This window comes from Chiloscyllium plagiosum, chromosome 14 (genome assembly GCF_004010195.1).
Source record: "Chiloscyllium plagiosum isolate BGI_BamShark_2017 chromosome 14, ASM401019v2, whole genome shotgun sequence".
Lineage (NCBI taxonomy): Eukaryota > Metazoa > Chordata > Chondrichthyes > Orectolobiformes > Hemiscylliidae > Chiloscyllium > Chiloscyllium plagiosum.
The window spans coordinates 7,622,602-7,640,860 of NC_057723.1; the positions used below are offsets into that span (position 1 = coordinate 7,622,602).

General features: G+C 43.4%; 1 protein-coding gene across 6 annotated transcripts in view; it reads left to right on the plus strand.

Annotated features, from left to right (window-relative positions):
- The window catches only part of ndst1b (N-deacetylase/N-sulfotransferase (heparan glucosaminyl) 1b), a 258,623-nt gene that overhangs the window by 214,962 nt on the left and 25,402 nt on the right, over positions 1–18,259 (plus strand). For all 6 annotated transcript variants that reach the window (XM_043703098.1, XM_043703100.1, XM_043703099.1 and 3 more), the window contains 3 exons: positions 453–549; positions 11,940–12,063; positions 14,870–15,044. In XM_043703098.1, coding sequence (XP_043559033.1) covers positions 453–549; positions 11,940–12,063; positions 14,870–15,044 — 396 coding nt within the window. The remainder of the gene's footprint in view (positions 1–452; positions 550–11,939; positions 12,064–14,869; positions 15,045–18,259) is intronic.

Below are 18,259 nucleotides of genomic sequence, written 5' to 3' on the forward strand. Positions count from 1 at the left end.
AGAATACAATGGCTGGAAGGTTGTGGTAATGTCTCGGCTCACCGGGCAAAAACCAGGGAACAGGAGCTGCAGCTTTAATTCAGTTTCATCACCACGTGTTGCTCTTCACTCTGCCTTGCAGTAGCACCGTCTGGATTTCTGTGAACTCATTAGTGAGCACCAGTGGTGAATACATTAACATGTTACTGGGCTTGTCACTGCAGCTCTCAGTGAAGGTAGTGAATGCTGCTGTTTGCTGTGCTTCTGCCCTCTAACCCCGGAAGCTGCGTCCTCGCCCTCTCCAGCTGTGGCCTTCCTCCCACTCCTTTAGCTTGAATTTTTTGGACGGTACCAGAGAAGCTGGCTTTGCATTTCCAAACATTTTTATGTCTAGATTTCCTAGAGGGGATGGGGCCGGACTGCAGCGTAGCAAGGAGATTCTTTGGAAAAGTGTTGTCTGCTTTTTATTTCAGGATCCTTGCGAAGATAAGAGGCACAAGGATATCTGGTCGAAAGAAAAGACATGTGATAGGCTTCCCAAACTACTTATCATTGGACCTCAAAAGTCAGGTAAGGGTATAAACCTCAAGGTCCAAGGAATTGTTTAAATTTTAACATTTTTCTTTCATTTCAATATGAAATATTCCAATGTTGTTCAAAGTAGAGACTGTTGCTGAAGTATTTTGCACTCATCAGGACACAATTGCAAGAATGCTAAATTTCAAAGGGAACAACAATTTATACTGCATGGGAAGAAGGCTAATTGGTTACTACAATTCCTCTTGCATCATGCATCCACTTGTGACCGAGATTAGGACTGGACTGATTGCTAAAAGGTTCACAGCATCCAGTAACACTGAATGCCAATGCTCAGTCAGTGCTCTTGCATTCCCCTACCCCTTCCCAGTGCATCATAGTCCTCAGTAGGATCCATGAACTAAGAATTTGTATAAACTTATTTGTAGCCTGCTTTTTCCTTTTCAGGCTCAGAAATTTAAAAATTAATCAATGCAGCATTATGTTTGAAACAAGATCAAACACTAGTTTGGTAAGTAATTGTTGTTGCAGGTCACAACAGTGTAATTGGGAACGTTACTAGCCATCACATAGAGTCATAGAGCATGAAAACAAACCCTTTGGTCCAACCAGTCCATGCCAACTATAATCCCAAACTAAACTAGTCCCACCTGCCTGCACTTGGCCCATATCCCTCCAAACATTTCTTATTCATCTACTGATCTAAAAGTCTCTTAAACATTGTAACTGTACCCACATCCACCACTTCCTCTGGCAGTTCATTCCACACGTGAACCACTCTCTGCGTGGAAAAGTTGCACCTAGTGTCTTTTTAAAATCTTTCTCCTCTCCCCTTAAAAATATGGCCTTTAGTCTTGAAATCTCCCACCCTAGGGAAAAGACACCTGCTGTTCACCCCTCATGATTTTATAAACATGTCCAAAGGTCTTAAGTAAGGATAAAAGTATTGTATGAAAATTCGATCAGTCTTGAACATTGTTGCAGCCTGACTTGCTGAAAGATCCTTTTTTTTGAAGTGAAGGGGTTGAAACTTGAAGTGAGATTCAATGGCAGTGCCAGCTTACATAGTTGGAGGTGCTGTCATACCTGGTCTCAATAAGCAGAGGAGGTCCTGGGAGTGAATGATGATGCCGTTGTTGAGCGGTGCTATGGTATTGTAGCTTATAGCTGTTGGTAACCTGGTGCAGGATGGAATCATAGAATAGAATCCCGACAGTGTGGAAACAGGCCCTTCGGCCCAACAAGTCCACACCGACTCTCTGAAGAGTCACCCACCCAGACCCATTCCCCGATCTTATTACTCGACATTTACCCCTGACTGATGCATACTCCTGAATAATGCAACTGTTGTAACTAATGGATGCCACAGGGGCCGGTGCTTGGGGCTCCAAGTAGTTACAACCTACATCGGTGTTTGTGCGCAAGGATAGAAGGTAGTGTTTGTTGATGCCCAAAAATAGGTAGGAAAGTAACTTGCAATGAAGAAATAAGTAATGTACAATGGATGTGAATAGTTTAGGTGAATAGGCCAAAATTTGCCAGATGAAGTTTGATGTGGATAAGTGAGAAATTATCCATTGTGGGCAGAATTTGAGAAAGACAGTTTGTTATCTAAATGGAGAGAATCTTGTGTGCTTCAGTGCAGAGGGATCTGGTTATGATGTGTGAAATGCAGAAAGCTAGCATACAGCAGATAAGAAGATAAATGGAATTTTGGCATTAAGTGCAAAAGGAATAGAGTAGGAGCGCTGTAGCTGTTATTCTGTCCTGGATGCCTTCCTCTATCCCTCTGTTGAGAAACATTGGCTGTTTGCCAATTTTGGGGTGAGATGGTTCCCTTCAAAATGATTGTCTTCAGTCACTTCTTATCACAATCAAACAAAATGAAAGTAACTTTAATCTTGATGAACCACTGAATCACACAGCAATGTCAAATACATTGGAATTCCTTGAGGGAATTCCTTGTCCCTCCTATCTCCTCGGAATCACAGAATTTATTCCAGCACAGAAAGAGGCCATTTGGCCTATCATGCCAGCTGTTCAGACCAGCATCAGTACCCAGTGCCAATCTCCTGCCTTTCCCCCATCCCCTTGCACACTATTTTTATCCAAGTAAGCATCCGATAGCCGATACAGGAATGTTTCCAGGGATGAGGAACTTAAGTTCTGATGATAGATGAAAGAAGTTGGACTGTTCTCCCTGAAGAGAAAAAGGCTCAGAGGAAATCTGATAGAGGCTTACAAAATCCTGATAGAGTGGATAGAGTGGTTCGGGAGAAGCTGTCCTACTCGATAATGGAACAAGAACAAGGGGGCAACGATTTAAAGTGATGTGCAAAAAGAGTAGGTGAGGAAAATCTTTTCAGTCAGCGAGTAGTTAAGGTCTGGAATGGACTTCCTGAAAATGTGGTGGAGCTGGATCAATGAAGCATTCAAAAGGGGCATTGGATGGTACTTCGGACAGAAATAGTGTTCTGGGGTGTGGGGGAAAGGAGGGAGATTGGAGCTAGATAATGATGGAGAAAGTGAGGACTGCAGATGCTGGAGATCAGAGTCAAGAGTGTGGTGCTGGAAAAGCACAGCAGGTCAGGCAGCATCCGAGGAGCTGGAGATGAAGGCATTATGCCCGAAATGTCGATTCTCCTGCTCCTCGGATGCTGCCTGACCTACTGTGCTTTTCCACACCACTCTCTCGACTGGATAATGATGCTTGTCTAGCGATGGGCGGAATGCATTCTCTGCACTGTAACAATTCCATGAGTCGGAGGTTTTTATTGGAAAGTAAATGCTGCAGTTTCTTCACTTCTGGGATGGCCTAGAGCGATGTCCTCTCTCTGCTACCTACAAAGACGAGGCATTGTGCCATCCCCATCTGATTTGTTATGGGGTTGAATCAACTGATGAGAACTCCTCTTCATTTGGTTCAACTGTCAGCCCTCATGTTTCTTCAGGGAGGTCTCTCAGACAGCTTGGGGCAGGGCGGGGTTCCCTAGTGTTTGTGTGAGAGCTGGGAATAAAAGATAATGTTAGGGCCAGAAAATGGGGATATTCACGGAGTGATATGGAAGCTCTCAGCTGGATTGCTGACTGCTAAAGATCCATCCATTGCACACAGGCCTCCGAGTTCCAAGATTCTGGATTCACGTCCAGTTTGGGATTTAAGCACACCCCTCCAGGCTGAAGGTTCACTGAGGGAGTGCTGCATTGTTAAAGGTGCCATCTCTCAGACTGAATGAAGGTGCCATCAGCCTATTTGGGTGGATCTAAATGATCCATTTACTTCAGAGAAGAGCAGGTGAGTTCTCCCTAGTGAACTGGTTGATATTTGTCCTTTGGCTAACATTACAAATAAAACCGATAAACTGATCGTTGTCCATTTGCTGTGAGATCTCGCTGTGCCCAAGCCAGCTGCTGTGTATCCTCTATTGCAGCAGTAGTCAGACTTCAAAAAGTGTTTCATTGGATGTGGGCCACTGATATTTCCTTTGATTGTGAAGGTGCTATATAAATGCAAGGGTTTCTTTCAAAGCTGGAACCATATCCAGACCATTAATTTGATTAGAAATGTTGAGCGCAGAAACAGACCCTTCGGTCCATCTCATTCATGCCGACCAGATATCCTAGATAAATCTATTCCCACGTGCCAGCATTTGGCCCATATCCCTCTAAACCTTTGCTATTCATATACCATCCAGATGCCTTTTAAATGCTGTAATTGTACCAGCCTCCATCACTTCCTCTGGCAGCTCATTCCATACACACACAACCCAGTCCATGAAAAAGTTGCCCCTCAGGTCACTTTTATATCTTTCCCCTCTTATTTTAAGCCTTTGCCCCCTAGTTTTGGGCTCCACTACCCTGTGGAAAAGACCTTGCCTATTTACCCTATCCATGCTCCTCATGATTTTATAAACCTCTATAAGGTCACCCCTCAGCCTCTGATGCTCCAGGGAAAACAGTCCCAGCCTATTCAGCCTCTGCCTATAGCTCAAGCCCTCCAACCCTGGTAACATCCTTGTAAACTTTCTCTGAACCCTTTCAAGTTTCACAGCATCCTTCCTATAGGAAGGAGATCACAATTGCACACAGTATTCCAAAAGTGGCCAAATCAATGTCTTGTAGAGCCGCAATATGACCTCCCAACTCCTATACTCAATGCTTTGATCATTGCCCACTTTTCCCTTCCCACTCCCTTTCTGACATGACCATCCTTGGCCTCCTCCCTTGCCACAGTGAATCAAACCATAATTTGGAAGAACAACACCTTATCTTCTGCTTGGGCAGCCTACAGCCCGCAGGACTCAACATTGAGTTCTCCAATTTCAAATAACCTCCCTTCCCATCCCCCGACTCCCTTCCCAACCCCTCCCCCTCCCTTCCAATCCACCTACCGACTCTTCCTTCCAGCCACCAACTGGATTCATTCCTCCCATTGACTAACCAGGTCATACTCTCTACCTGTCTACTCTATCCCTACCTCACTACTCTACCCCCACCATCCCTTTTACCTGCAGCTCCCCTTACACCCACCCCCAGTCCTGAAGAAGGGTTACACCTGAAATTTTGACTTCTCCACCTCCTGCTGCTGCCTGGCTTGCTGTGTTCTCCCAGCCTCCTGCTTGTCTACCTTGGAATCCAGCATCTGCAGTTTTTTTTAAATCTCTAATCTGTCTTGATCGATAAAGGCAAGCATACAAACGTGTTCTTCTTTCTAGAACATTTTGTCCAAATGCTTCCATGATCAACTGACTCCAGCTCTGTCATTACCACATCCATGATGTGGAGATGCTAGATTTGGACTGGGGTGGACGAGGTCAAAATTCAAATAACACCAGGTTATAATTGAAGAAGTTTATTTGAAACTGCAAGCTTTCAGTGCTCAGCTCCCTCCTCAGGCGTGATATCACATCCAATTCATTAGCCAACTGTGTTCTCACACCTCAACTGGGGATTTAAGTAAATGTGTTAAACAAATGGAAGAACTGAAAGGGGTTAAGCTCAAGAATGATTAAGAAAAGCAAATGTTTTTACAGCTGGGTGAGGAAGGGGCATCATCTCTCATCTTTCTAACCCTTGCTTGGTCAGTCACAACAAATATTTTTCATTTCTTTCCAGCACATAGTATCAGACTTCAATTAAAATTTAGCTTGCTGTGAAATGAAGGAGTCATATACTAATATTTCCTTGTGGAATATTATTACCAAGTGACCCCGAGTAAAAATTAATAAAAATGCAACATTAAAAACATAGTTTGTGATCAATGGTAAGTTCAAAAGGGAGGGAGTGAGTGACCATGGAAAAAGAAGACCATACATATCCAAGATTTGGAGATGCCGGTGTTGGACTGGGGTGTACAAAGTTAAAAATCACACAACACCAGGTTATAGTCCAACAGGTTTAATTGGAAGCACACTAGCTTTCGGAGCGATGCTCCTTCATCAGGTGATAGTGGAGGGCTCGATCGTAACACAGAATTTATAGCAAAAATTTGCAGTGTGATGTAACTGAAATTATACATTGAAAAATTGATTATCTGTTGAGCCTTTCATCTGTTAGATGAAAGAAGTGAAACTATCACTGTATTCTAACAGGCCCCCTGTGTTCTCTGTCTATGCCATGATGTTTAGATTGATTCTAATCTAAAAAGTGAGATAACGGAGTTTTACATAAATTCATGCAGTTTTTGAGCTCAGAGTTCTACATGAATGTATGCAGTTTTTGAGCAAAGTTGCAGAGTTACATTGCACTTTGCTCAAAAACTGCATGAATTTATGTAAAACTCCACTATCACCTGATGAAGGAGCGTCGCTCTGAAAGCTAGTGTGCTTCCAATTAAACCTGTTGGACTATAACCTGGTGTTGTGTGATTTTTAACTTTATACATATCCAAAGTCTTTAGAATCTTTGCGATGTTAAATTTTCAACCGAAGGCCTCAGGCAGTTAATTATTGACTCATATACATCACAGCAACAGAACAAACCTATTGATATTTTTGATGTTTTCCCAATTTGTTTTCTCACTGGGAGCTGTCTTCCCAGATGAGAAGGAACATGGAGGGAAAAGCAGCTTTGTTGCTATGAAGCCATGTTTCTTGTCTCTGTTGCACAGTGCAGATGTTGAAATATAATTCATTGCGTGTTCCTGAGCCCAGCTTGATTGTCTTTCCAAACTGGCAGTTGGGCCTTTCAGATTGCAAAATTAACTTCTTGCTGCAACGATACAATGCTGCAACGCTGGTGCGGCCACACGTGGAATATTGTGTCCAGTTCTGGTCGCCCCATTACAGGAAGAATGTGGAAGCATTGGAAAAGGTACAGAAGAGATTTACCAGGATGTTGCCTGGTCTGGAGGGAAGGTCTTATGAGGAAAGGCTGTGAGACTTGAACCTGTTCTCATTGGAGAGAAGAAGGCTAAGGGGGGATTTGATGGAGACATACAAGATGGTCAGAGGATTAGATAGGGTAGAAAGTGAAAGTCTTTCCTAGGATGATGATGTCAGCTTGTACGAGGGGGCATAACTACAAATTGAGGGGTGATAGATTTAAGACAGATGTCAGAGGCAGGTTCTTTACGCAGAGAGTGTTAAGGGTGTGGAATGCCCTACCTGCTAATGTAGTTAACTCAGCCACATTAAGGAGATTTAAACTATCCTTAGATAAGCACATGAATGATTTTGCGATAGTGTCGGGAGACGAGCTGAGAATAGTTCACAGGTCGGCGCAACATCGAGGCCAAAGGGCCTGTTCTGCGCTGTATTGTTCTATGTTCTTTGTTCTAAATGTGAAATTATCATACATGTATAAATTAAGCAGGAGATGAGAATTTCTTGATGCTGATTCAGTTTTGATATCTTTCGATAAATAGGTGATTTTGATGCAAAAACCTTCATTAATTCCTCATAAGTTTCATGAAGCTTGAATCAATCTGTGTTTGGGTGACAACTACAGCCATTTTGGATATATGTTTCCTTTTTTTCAAAACCCATTTTATTACATGATAGGTCTTATGTGTAACAATCAGATGCTGCAAGTTTAAATTTGATACTTCATACTTACAGATTCCACAACATGATAAAGGGAGGGAAAAATTACTTCAGACAAACACTGCAATACAAAATAATTTTCAACACATCGACAGGTTTACTGTTCCCTGATTACAGTACAAACTACGTCTGAACATAATCTGACCAGTTTCAGGTAGGTTTACAAAAGAATAAAGTCAAAATTCACATGACACGAGGTTATAGTCCAACAGATTTATTTGAAATCACAAGCTTTCAGAGCGGAAGGAGCAGGGACTCTGAAATCGTGTGATTTCAAGTAAACCTGTTGGACTATAACCTGGTGTCATGTGGCTTCTGACTTTGTCCACTGCAGTCCAACACCGGCACCTCTACGTCATGCAAATAAATAAAAAGGATGCGGGTGATAATGTCCTGCCTCTGAGCAAGGAGGCATGAGCACAATTCCCACCTGCTCCACGTGTCATGCCATTTCTAAAAAATATCTAAAGAGTGTATCGAGCAGGGCATTCCCTGACCCATGCTGCTGCTCATGTAGAATCAATTGTTGTTACTCACCTGGCCTGATTCCATTGTTGTCATTGTACAGAAGATATTATATGGCAATACTGTCCTTATATTTACCCTACTGGATCACACGGGATATACTATGTAGCAAAATAAAAACAGAAAGTGCTGGACAAACTCAGCGGGTCTGGCAAAATCTGTGGAGAGAGAAAGAAAGTTAATTTTTTGAGTCCGACATGCCTCTTTTTCAGAACTGAAAGGAGCTTGAAAATGGTGCCTTTTACGCTGCTGACAGAAGGGGAGTCGGTGGAACAGATTGTAAGAGTGTGTGATGAAGTTGTAGACATGAACTGTACCTTTAAGGGAGTTGAAATTTCCTGCTGGCACAAAGTGTTTTGAAAGATTTTACAATATGACAGCGGGTGAAACAAATAGCTGGAGCTGTGTTGCCATGGTACAAAACACAAATTCAAATTTGGCCAATCAGTTTAAATTATGCCGCAGATACCAGAATCCAATCGAATTTGAATTTAGTATTTTGACAACATCAAACCAATGAAATGATCTGATGTTTCGGGGTATAAAGTCAGACATTTTGAACAGTTGGAGGGAGAACTGCCAAGGAAACCGACAAGTATAGACTGCTTGCTGAACAGCTCTCTGAAATGTACCTGTTCATATGAAAGACCTGTAAAGCAGAATACTGAAGAAAAGACAATAGAGAGAAATCTACAGAGGAAGATACAAAGAGAAGACTCGACAGGTGGCCGGTTTTGAAATTTCTATTTTGTTTTGTAAATCTTCTTCGGGGTTTTTATTGGACCAGTATTGTAGAGTGGGAGGTAAAAGATAGGTTTAAGGGAAAGAGGTTGCAAATAGTTGTCTAACGTTCTCTTTTGGACTTAAAGAATAAAATTGTTAATTTTTACTTTAATTAGTGACCTCTGGGATTGCTCTTTGCCTCTCGAAATGGAACGGATTACAGCACAGGATGAGCTTCTCTGTGTGTCGGGTTTAAGTTAGCAGAGGGTTTTACCCCCCTGTCACAACAGGTGCCCTGAACATAATGATCACAGCTTTTGTCTTTTGTTCTGGGCACTCTTACAATCTGTTCCACTCACTCCTCCACCCCCTCTGTCAAGAACGTTAAACCATAATGATCCAGCTCATTTCTGTTCTGAAGGAGTCCTACTGGACTCAAAACATTCACTCAGTTTCAGTCCTCGCTTCCAGACTGCTGAGATTTTCCAGTATTGTCTATTATTGTTTTGGATGTCCAGAATCTGCAGCATTTTGCCTTTGTTTGAGCATTACATAAAACACACGCACGCGCACACCTCTCACCAAATCCACACAAGGTCTGTTTGATGGGAGGGGCTTGCTCATGTCCCGAGAAGGGGCTGTGGTGTAAAACAAACAGAACGTAGCAGCTTAGCTGCTGGTGTCACAACATTCTCATCTCAGTGCAGGCTGACTCTCACACAGTAACTGCTCAAATCACTGCCAGTGTCAGTCCCTTCAGAAATGTGGGGCAAACTGTCAAAGTAAGGGACAATCCCTTTCAAATCCATGGCACCTTGTTGGGCACCCCTCTCGGAGTGAAGCTTGGATTGGCATAGCATTAAAAAATGACTTTAATGTATAGTTTTCCCAGTGCAGGCTGAAAGGCCTCCTGCACCATCAGAGCTCTGTGATTCTGTGACATATCCCAGCATCGAGGCACCAATCGCTCAAACCCAACTTCACTTAATGCACATTGCCACCACGTCCCACAAGTGCATTTTAATAAAAGCAAGATCCACACATACAGACTTTCCAGCGGTGATCGAATTGAAGCAGGATCTTTATAAATGAGCAAAGATATGGCAGCATGAGGCCCCGTATTTGCAGCAGCTGAGTTGCATGAACTCGGTGTGGCTTGGGAATCAAACTGCTACACGTGGAGCTTTTAATTCAGCAGGGTTTTGGGGAGGTTGATCTTTCGTTTGAAAAAGTCGCTGCCTTGCCATGATTGGGGTGTTTCCCTGACTTGGCCAGCTAACCAAGGCAATGCAAAACTGAGCCATAGGGACAGGCATCAGCAGCTGGATTTCCCAACCAGGATCTGTGCATGTAATTAACAAACATCAAAACTGGACATCAGCTCCCTGGAAATATGTCCTCCTCCCTTTCCCAGCTGCTCGGTGGAATTCTAGCCTTCACAGATGTGAAAAACTGCAGTTGTCGTGGCTTCACAGTGTAAGCATGTTGTGTTAATTTTAAGCCACTGTTAAACATTGCCAATAAGCATTCAACAGAACAGTCCAGTGAGAATTTAAATCAATAAGTGAACTCCATAAGAATTTGTAATTTTTTTGCTCACTGGAATTAACATTTCACAAAAATTACAATCATAGAATCCTCACAAAGTGGAAGCAGGCCATTCGGCCCACCAACTCCACACTGATCCTTTGAAGAGTATCCCATCCAATCCTTATAACCCTGCATTTCTCATGGCTAACCCACCTAGCCTGCATATCCCCGGACACTACAGGTAATTTGGCACGGGTCATTCCACCTAACCTGCACGTATTTGGGCTGTGGGAGGAAACACACATAGAAACTGGGAGGGTGTGCAAACTCCACACAGACAGTCACCCAAAACTGGAATCAAACCTGAATGTCTTGTGCTGTGAGACAACAGTGATAACCACTGAGCCACTATGCTGTTCCAAATCCTTGTATGATTTTTTAAAACATCTTTTAATTTGAATGTATAGGAAATCAGGAATTACATAAGGGTACTAGAGCAGAGTGAAGATTGGCTGCAGAGAAGGTACATAAAGTGTGAGATCAACATTGAGTCTAAAATTTGAGTGGTTCATTCAGAAGTCTAATGACAGCGGGGAAAGAGCTGCTCTTCAATCTGTTGGTGTGTGTGTTTAAGCTTTTGAATCTACTGCCTGCTGGAAGAGGTTGGAAGAGATTATTTCCGGGGTGGGAGAGGTCTTTGATGATGTTGGCAGCTTTTCCGAGGCAGTTGCAAGTGAAGATGGAGTCAATGGATGGAAGGTTGGTTTGTGTGATGGACTGGGCTGTGTTCACAACTCTCTGTAGTTTCTTACAGTCCAAGGCAGAGCTGTTGCCACCTTCCCCATTTGGTGGTAGTAACTTAGACTTTACCAGTTGGAAGGCTTCCTTCAGGCTTATACTACAGAGAGATACACACATGAAACCTGCCCTTCCCACAGTCACCCACAAGCTGTTCAGCTGCCCAGGAACCAATCAGACAGTTGTTGTCAAGTTGATAATGTTTGGCATCTGTGATTAGTCGTAAGTGCACAAGCCAATCAGCTATGAGTGCCCAGCCAAATTTCACATTGTGGTACCATGCCATTGACAAACACCTTCACCCACTGCTTGAACAACACAGCAGTGGAAAGACCAAGCACAATGAGTTTCAGTAACTTGTTTTTACACGAGCGGCAACACCTTCCACAATCCTTGGTTTTAAAACTATCTTTCTTCCATGCTCAGTCCATCACCAAAAATACAGAAAGCAAACTGATACTGTCTTGACATCAGCAAAAAGCAAAGAACGCAGATGCTGAAATTTGAATTTGAAACAAATGCAGGAAACACTGAGGAGGTCAGTGAGAGAGCAGAAGAATTTGAATTTCCAATGTGAACCCTTGGTGTTTAAGCAGTGTTAGACAGTGAGCTTGCAACGCCAAATTTGATGAAAATGAGATGTGGTGTTCATCTGTTTTTGCGATTGAATGCTTTGCTTGGATCAAGAGCAGCAAGGAGGCTTGGGAATCCTGCTTTGAGTTAGAAATGCCTTGCTTAGTTTTCTGTTTGCATAAAATCTGCACTGTAATATTCTGTCAGTAACAGCAGACGCTTTCTCCCCAGGTACCACAGCTCTTTATCTGTTCCTCACTATGCACCCGGATGTCACCAGCAATTCTCCAAACCCCGATAGCTTTGAGGAGTTGCAGTTCTTTAATGGACCGAACTATCATAAGGGCATTGACTGGTAAGGGAGCAATTAAAACAACTGGCTAGACAGCCTCATAAAATCCAAACACTGTGGATGCTGCAAGTTTGAAAATGAGAAGAGGAAGTGCAGGTCTGATCGCATCTGAAGGGAGAGAGAAATAGAGTTAATGTTTTGAGTTTAATAAGACAACACCAGGTTATAATCCAACAGGTTTATTTGGAAGTACAAGCTTTCAGAATGCTGCTCCTTCATCAGGTAGCTAGTGTTGTGTGATTTTTAACTTTGTCCACCCCAGTACAACACCAGCATCTCCCCATCTGGGAAATGATGGTTTTTATGCTACTGACTGAGGGCGAGGAGGAGAGAGTGGACAAGTGGTACTCAGAGCAAGAGACAAAGGGAGAGCTAATGATGGTCCAGGAGAGATAGAGATGTAAAATAGGTGTAAATATTAGGTGTGAAAAGGAGAAAAGCAGCCCTTTGTGCTGAGAGTAAAACCAATGGGGCACAAACAAGACAAAGCTGGTGCGAGAGAAGGGTGAAGGCGGTTGAAATCGTACTCAGCCAGACCCTGAAGTTTTTAAACAGAATATTGAGCCTGAGAAGTCCTGAGATTGCATGGTGGCTCAGTGGTTCACACTGCTGCCTCACAGTGCCAGGGACCCCGGTTCAATTCCAGCGCTCAAGCCAATGTCTATGTGGAGTTTGCACCTTCTCCCTGTTCCTGTGTTAGTTTCCTCGAGGTACTCTGGTTTCCTCCTACAGCCCAAAGATAGGTGGGTTAGCCATGGGAAAATGTAGGGTCTGGGTGGGATTCTCTTCAGAGAGTCAGTGTGGACTCAATGGGCCAAATGGCCTACTTCTACGCTCCAGGGACTCTATGAGAAGCCGTAAGATGCCTCAGCAGGAAACGGAGTGTTTTTTTATTTGGTTATTTTTCATTTATACATTATTTATTCATAAACTGTCTGAAAGCCTGTACCAAAGCCCAAAAACAGTTGTGTACAGACTTTGCAGTGAAAACAACAGACCGAACAGAGCAGAGTTTGGCATTCCTCAGAGCTTCAATGCAGTTAAGAAAACAAAAGCAGTGCTCACTCAAGCACCTTACATTGAGCTAGACAACCTACACTGCGCATTCACTGAGACCCAGATAAGAATTTGGCTTACTCCATCATTCACAGTATGGGACACAGAGCTTCGTCCTTACCAATAATCTTGAACTGAAATAGTTCAAAGGAACTGGGTTTATGTTTTGGAATGTTTCCTTTGAATTTCAGCCAAACGAGTGAGACCCTGCAGGAAATGCAGGTCTGGAAGGTTACTCCAACAGAATCGATGAGTGTGGTGCTGGAAAAGTAGGTCAGGCAGCATCCGATGAGCAGGAGAGTCGACATTTCAAGCATAAGCTCTTCATCAGGAGATATTATGCTCGAAATGTCAGCTCTCCTGCTCCTCGGATGCTGCCTGACCTGCTGCGCTTTTCCAGCACCACACTCTCGACTCTGATCTCCAGCATCTGCAGTCCTCACTTTCTCCTAGGTCACTTCTACAGTGCTGTTTAAAGGGAGATTCATATAAATGGATTCAGGAAAGTTTGAAAGATACAGAAACACAAATAGACACAGATTAGCAATAAAAACAGAAGTTGCTGGAAAAGCTCAGCAGGTCTGACAGCATTTGTGAAGAGAAATCAGAACTAATGTTTCAGGTAGTCAAGTGACCCTTAAAACCGATGGTAGCTACAAAAATGTTGGTTTATATGGAGAAGATAGGGTGGGAAACAGGTAAGGAGTAATGGCTATCTACAGTAGAACAAGCTTAGAGGAATGGTCAATCCCTTTCTTTGGCTTTACAATGGTTTCTGGGCTTTATATCCAACTGTTTCTGACTAAAACTGTCGAGATATGTTCTTTCGATTTTATTCTTGGAAAGGATGTATAGCAAGGCACCATTAGTTGCTCTTGAACTGAATGGCTTGCTTAACCATTTTAGAGACACCCACATTGCTGTTATAGAATTCCTGCAGTGTGGAAGCAGGCCATTTGGCCCATCAGGTCCACACCAATCCTTTGAGGAGGATCCCACCCCAACCCTGAAACCCCACATAGCCAATTCACCTAACCTACACATCCCTGGACATGATGAGCAAGTTAGCACGGCAAATCCACCCTAACCTGCACATCTTTGGACTGTGGGAGGAAATTGGAGTAAATCCATGCAGACACAGGGAGAAAGTGCACATTCCACACAGACAGTTGCCTGAGCGTGGAATCGAACCCGGGTCCCCGGCGCTGTGAGGCAGCAGTGCTAACTACTGAGCCACTGGGCTGCCCAAGAGATTCCAAGCGTCAACTGTAGACCAGACCAGGTAAGGGCAGCCGAATTCCCTCCCTAAAGGACATTATTGAACTAGTTTTTACAGAATTTTTTACGTGATCAGCATTAGACTAGTGTTTGATTCCAGATTTTTATTAAATTCAAATGCCACCATCTGCCATGGTGGGATACCAACCCATGAAAGTGGAGGATCAGTGAGCTCCCAGTCAGGATGGTGTGTGGCTTGGAGGGGAACTTGCAGGTAGTGGTGTTCCCATGTAATTATTGCCCTTGTCCTTCTGGATGATAATGGTAAGACTCTTATGACTCAGTTGTAGTAGCTGTAGAAGATCAGAAGATGCAGATACAAATTCCATTTTTCACAGAGGTATATGATAACACGTCTAACTAGCTGGATTAAACATATCAGTATGGTTTTGGTTGTGAGTTTGGAATGTGCTGTGGGTGAGGTGCTGCACTATGTGTTGTAATTGGTTCCTACTCTCTTCCCCTCTCCCTGCAGGTACATGGATTTTTTCCCTGTTCCGTCCAACACAAGCTCGGATTTCTTCTTTGAGAAGAGTGCAAATTACTTTGATTCTGAGGTGGCCCCAAAACGGGCAGTGGCTCTGTTGCCAAAAGCTAAAATTATCACCATTCTGATCAATCCCGCGGACCGAGCTTACTCCTGGTACCAGGTACCTGTTGGATACTCAGTCGGCAAGAACATTAGGAGGGGAAGAATTGGGTTGTGTTTATATTTGATATATGTCAAAGGGGAAGATGGAAAAATCACACATTGGCAGAAACTTGGGGCAGGGTTTTCATTCCTGTGTGGTCAATTACAGAGAGAAGTGGGAATGAAATTCCACATTGCCGGCAGTGTGCCAATTTGCTGGTGCTTAGCCTAACTACTCCCAGGGTGGGATTGGTGGTATGGACCAGACCAAACCCCCTCAAAACACATTAAGAAGATATGCCTAGACCCTACACTTTCCTTGTTTTAAAGGCAAGGGCCAGGTGGTGCGATGCTGATGCAATTCGATTGGTCAAACAACCAGATTTAAAGCAAAATACACTTTACACATCCGCTATTGTTATAATACAACAAAAGAAAGAAGGAATTGGATTAACTTAACTGTGAGAAAACTTAACAGAATAGTAGGTTATTTAATTACTGAACAGCAACTGTTCCAATATAGTAACATCCCATAAACGCACCTTTGGCAAAAGCAAATTCAGTAAAATGAATTGCCTCTCATGCAGTTCTCCAGAACAGGAGGAAGTATCATCAGGAGAAAGCTTTGAGACAGAAAGTATCAGGGACAGGTCTACTGCAGTTTCCAAACCCAGTTTAAGACCCCAGCAACTGTTACTGAAAGATTAAAACTGAAAATAGCTGGTTCAGTGAGAGCTCGACACCACCCATTCAGGCTGCTTCTATTGTTCCAATTTAATAAAATAATCCAAGACCTCACAAGTACTTTGCTGGCTTTAGAGCAAACTCCCCCACACCTCTGTCACAAGATATTCCTCTTAAAACCATAGAATGGTCACATTGGAAACTGAAGGATCACCAGCCCAGAAGCAGCGAGACGCTAATTATACAAAAATAATCAATGGCTTATTAAGGTAAAGGCAGATTGGAACTTTTCATATGTGCTGTAGGACATCTGAGGCTTAGGGGCTAGGCCTGTAGCCTGGGGGTAGTAGATTAAGGAGGCAATGGGACAGGTAGTGGATGGGACAGCAGATCAAATAGGCTGCCCCTTCAGTCTATTCTACGATGATATCCCTCCCTCACAATGATTGCTTGAGACTATTTTTCTGACTGAAGAGTTTCAAAATGTGCATTGAGGGCATTTTAGCATGAACTGACCTGGACTGCAGGTTTCACCTTCATTCATGTTGGAGGAGATTCCATTGACCCAGTTGCCCGATTTCCTCCTGCCATCAGTAATACCAGGCTGTGACCCCCATTTTGCCTTGGCATCGGGTGCCCTCTCTCAAAGAGTAAAAATCCTGCCAATGTTCAAGACTTGCTTAGTCAAGTGGGAGTGAAATTGGTTGAAGTGAAATAGGGCCTGGGTCAATAAATGTGACCGAGAAGATTTGACTGTGTGTGGGTGAAATGTTGACGTGGATCTGCGATGGGGCCTGGTCCCATGGCATACCTTCCAGGTGAGTGTTTATCTCGTTCAGGTTTAAATCTGCCCTGGTGTGCTGATGGCCAATTAGCTTCTGTCTGGTTTGAAGTGAGGGTTTTTCACCGCAAAACACAGGCAGCAATTGGTTAAAAAAAAGGAGCAAGAGTATGCCATTTGGCCCTTTGAGTCTGCTGTGATCATCCAAGGCAGAAGTGGGTACTGCAGATGCTGGAAATTAGAGTCAAGATTAGAGTGGTGCTGGAAAAGTACAGCAGGTCAGGCAGCTTCCGAGAACATTTCGGGCAAAAGCTGTGCCTTTCCAGCACCACTCCAATCTTGACTCCGACCATCCAACTCAATCCCCCTTCCGACTTTCTCCCCATACTCCTTAATCCCAATAGCCCTAAGAACTGTATCTTAACTCCTTCTTGAAAACATTCAATGTTTTAGCCTCAATTGTTTTCTGTGGCAGAGAATTTCACAGGTTCACCACTCTCTGGGTATAGACATTTCTCATTATTTCTGTCCTAAATGGCACACCCTGTATCCCTAAAATGTCACCCTGGTTCTGGACTCCCCCTGGTCATTTGGAACATGTTTACCCTATCTGGTACCTTTAGAATTTTATAAATTTCCATGAGAATCCCCCTCATTTTTCTAAACTCCAGTGAATATAGCCCTAACTAATCCAATCTCTTTTCATACATCAATCCTGGGAAATCAGTCTGGGAAACCCTTGCTGCACTCCCTCCATCACCAGAACATCCTTCCTCAGTTAAGGAGACTAAACCTGCATACAGTGTTCCAGCTGTGGTCTGACCAAGGCTCTGTACACTTGCAGCAAGACATTCCTGCTCCTGTACTGGAATCCTCTCGCTATGAAGGCAATTTGCCTTCTGCACCACATGCTGCATCTGCAATGCTTACTTTCAGCGACCGGTGTACAGAGGAACCTTGATTATCTCGGTTAATCGAATTCCGGATAATATAGTTTGGTCAAACATTGGGACCTTGCAATCTTGCCGGAAAATCCGATATTTGGATAATTGAATGCCCGATAATCCAATATTCGGATAATTGAATGCCCGATAATCCAATATTCGGATAATCGAATGCCGGATAATCCGATGTTCGGAGAATTGAATGCCGGATAATCCGATATTCGGATAATTGAATGCCCGATAATCCAATATTCGGATAATCGAATGCCGGATAATCCGATGTTCGGAGAATTGAATGCCGGATAATCCGATATTCGGATAACCAAATGTCGGATCATCCAGGTTTCTCTGTACATCCCTGCTCCTGTACTTGAAAGGAAGATATATATTGCTCGCATAGACAAGGAAGGCATTGCAAACACCGCAGAAGTTCTGAGTGGAGTGATGTGTATGAGCTTAGAGGAACAATGTGGATGACAGGCTGCTCAGAATTATCAATAACACTTTCTGTAATGAATGGTCCTCTGATCCTGGCTATTGCTTTTACTATGAGAGAAACACCACTACCCCTTCTAAGGATATAGGGACAGCATTTAGGACTAAGGCAAGGAGGAATTCCTTCATCCAGAGAGTGGTGGGCTTGTGGGATATCAACTAGCACAGAAGGCAGTCAAGGCCAAAACATTGTATGATTTTAGGAAGGATTCGGATATAGCACTTAGGGCTGGAGTGACCGAAAGATTCGGGGGAAAGGCCGGAGCAGGCTATTGGGTGGAACAAACAGCCACGATCATAATAAATGGCAGAGCAGGCTTGAAGGGCCGA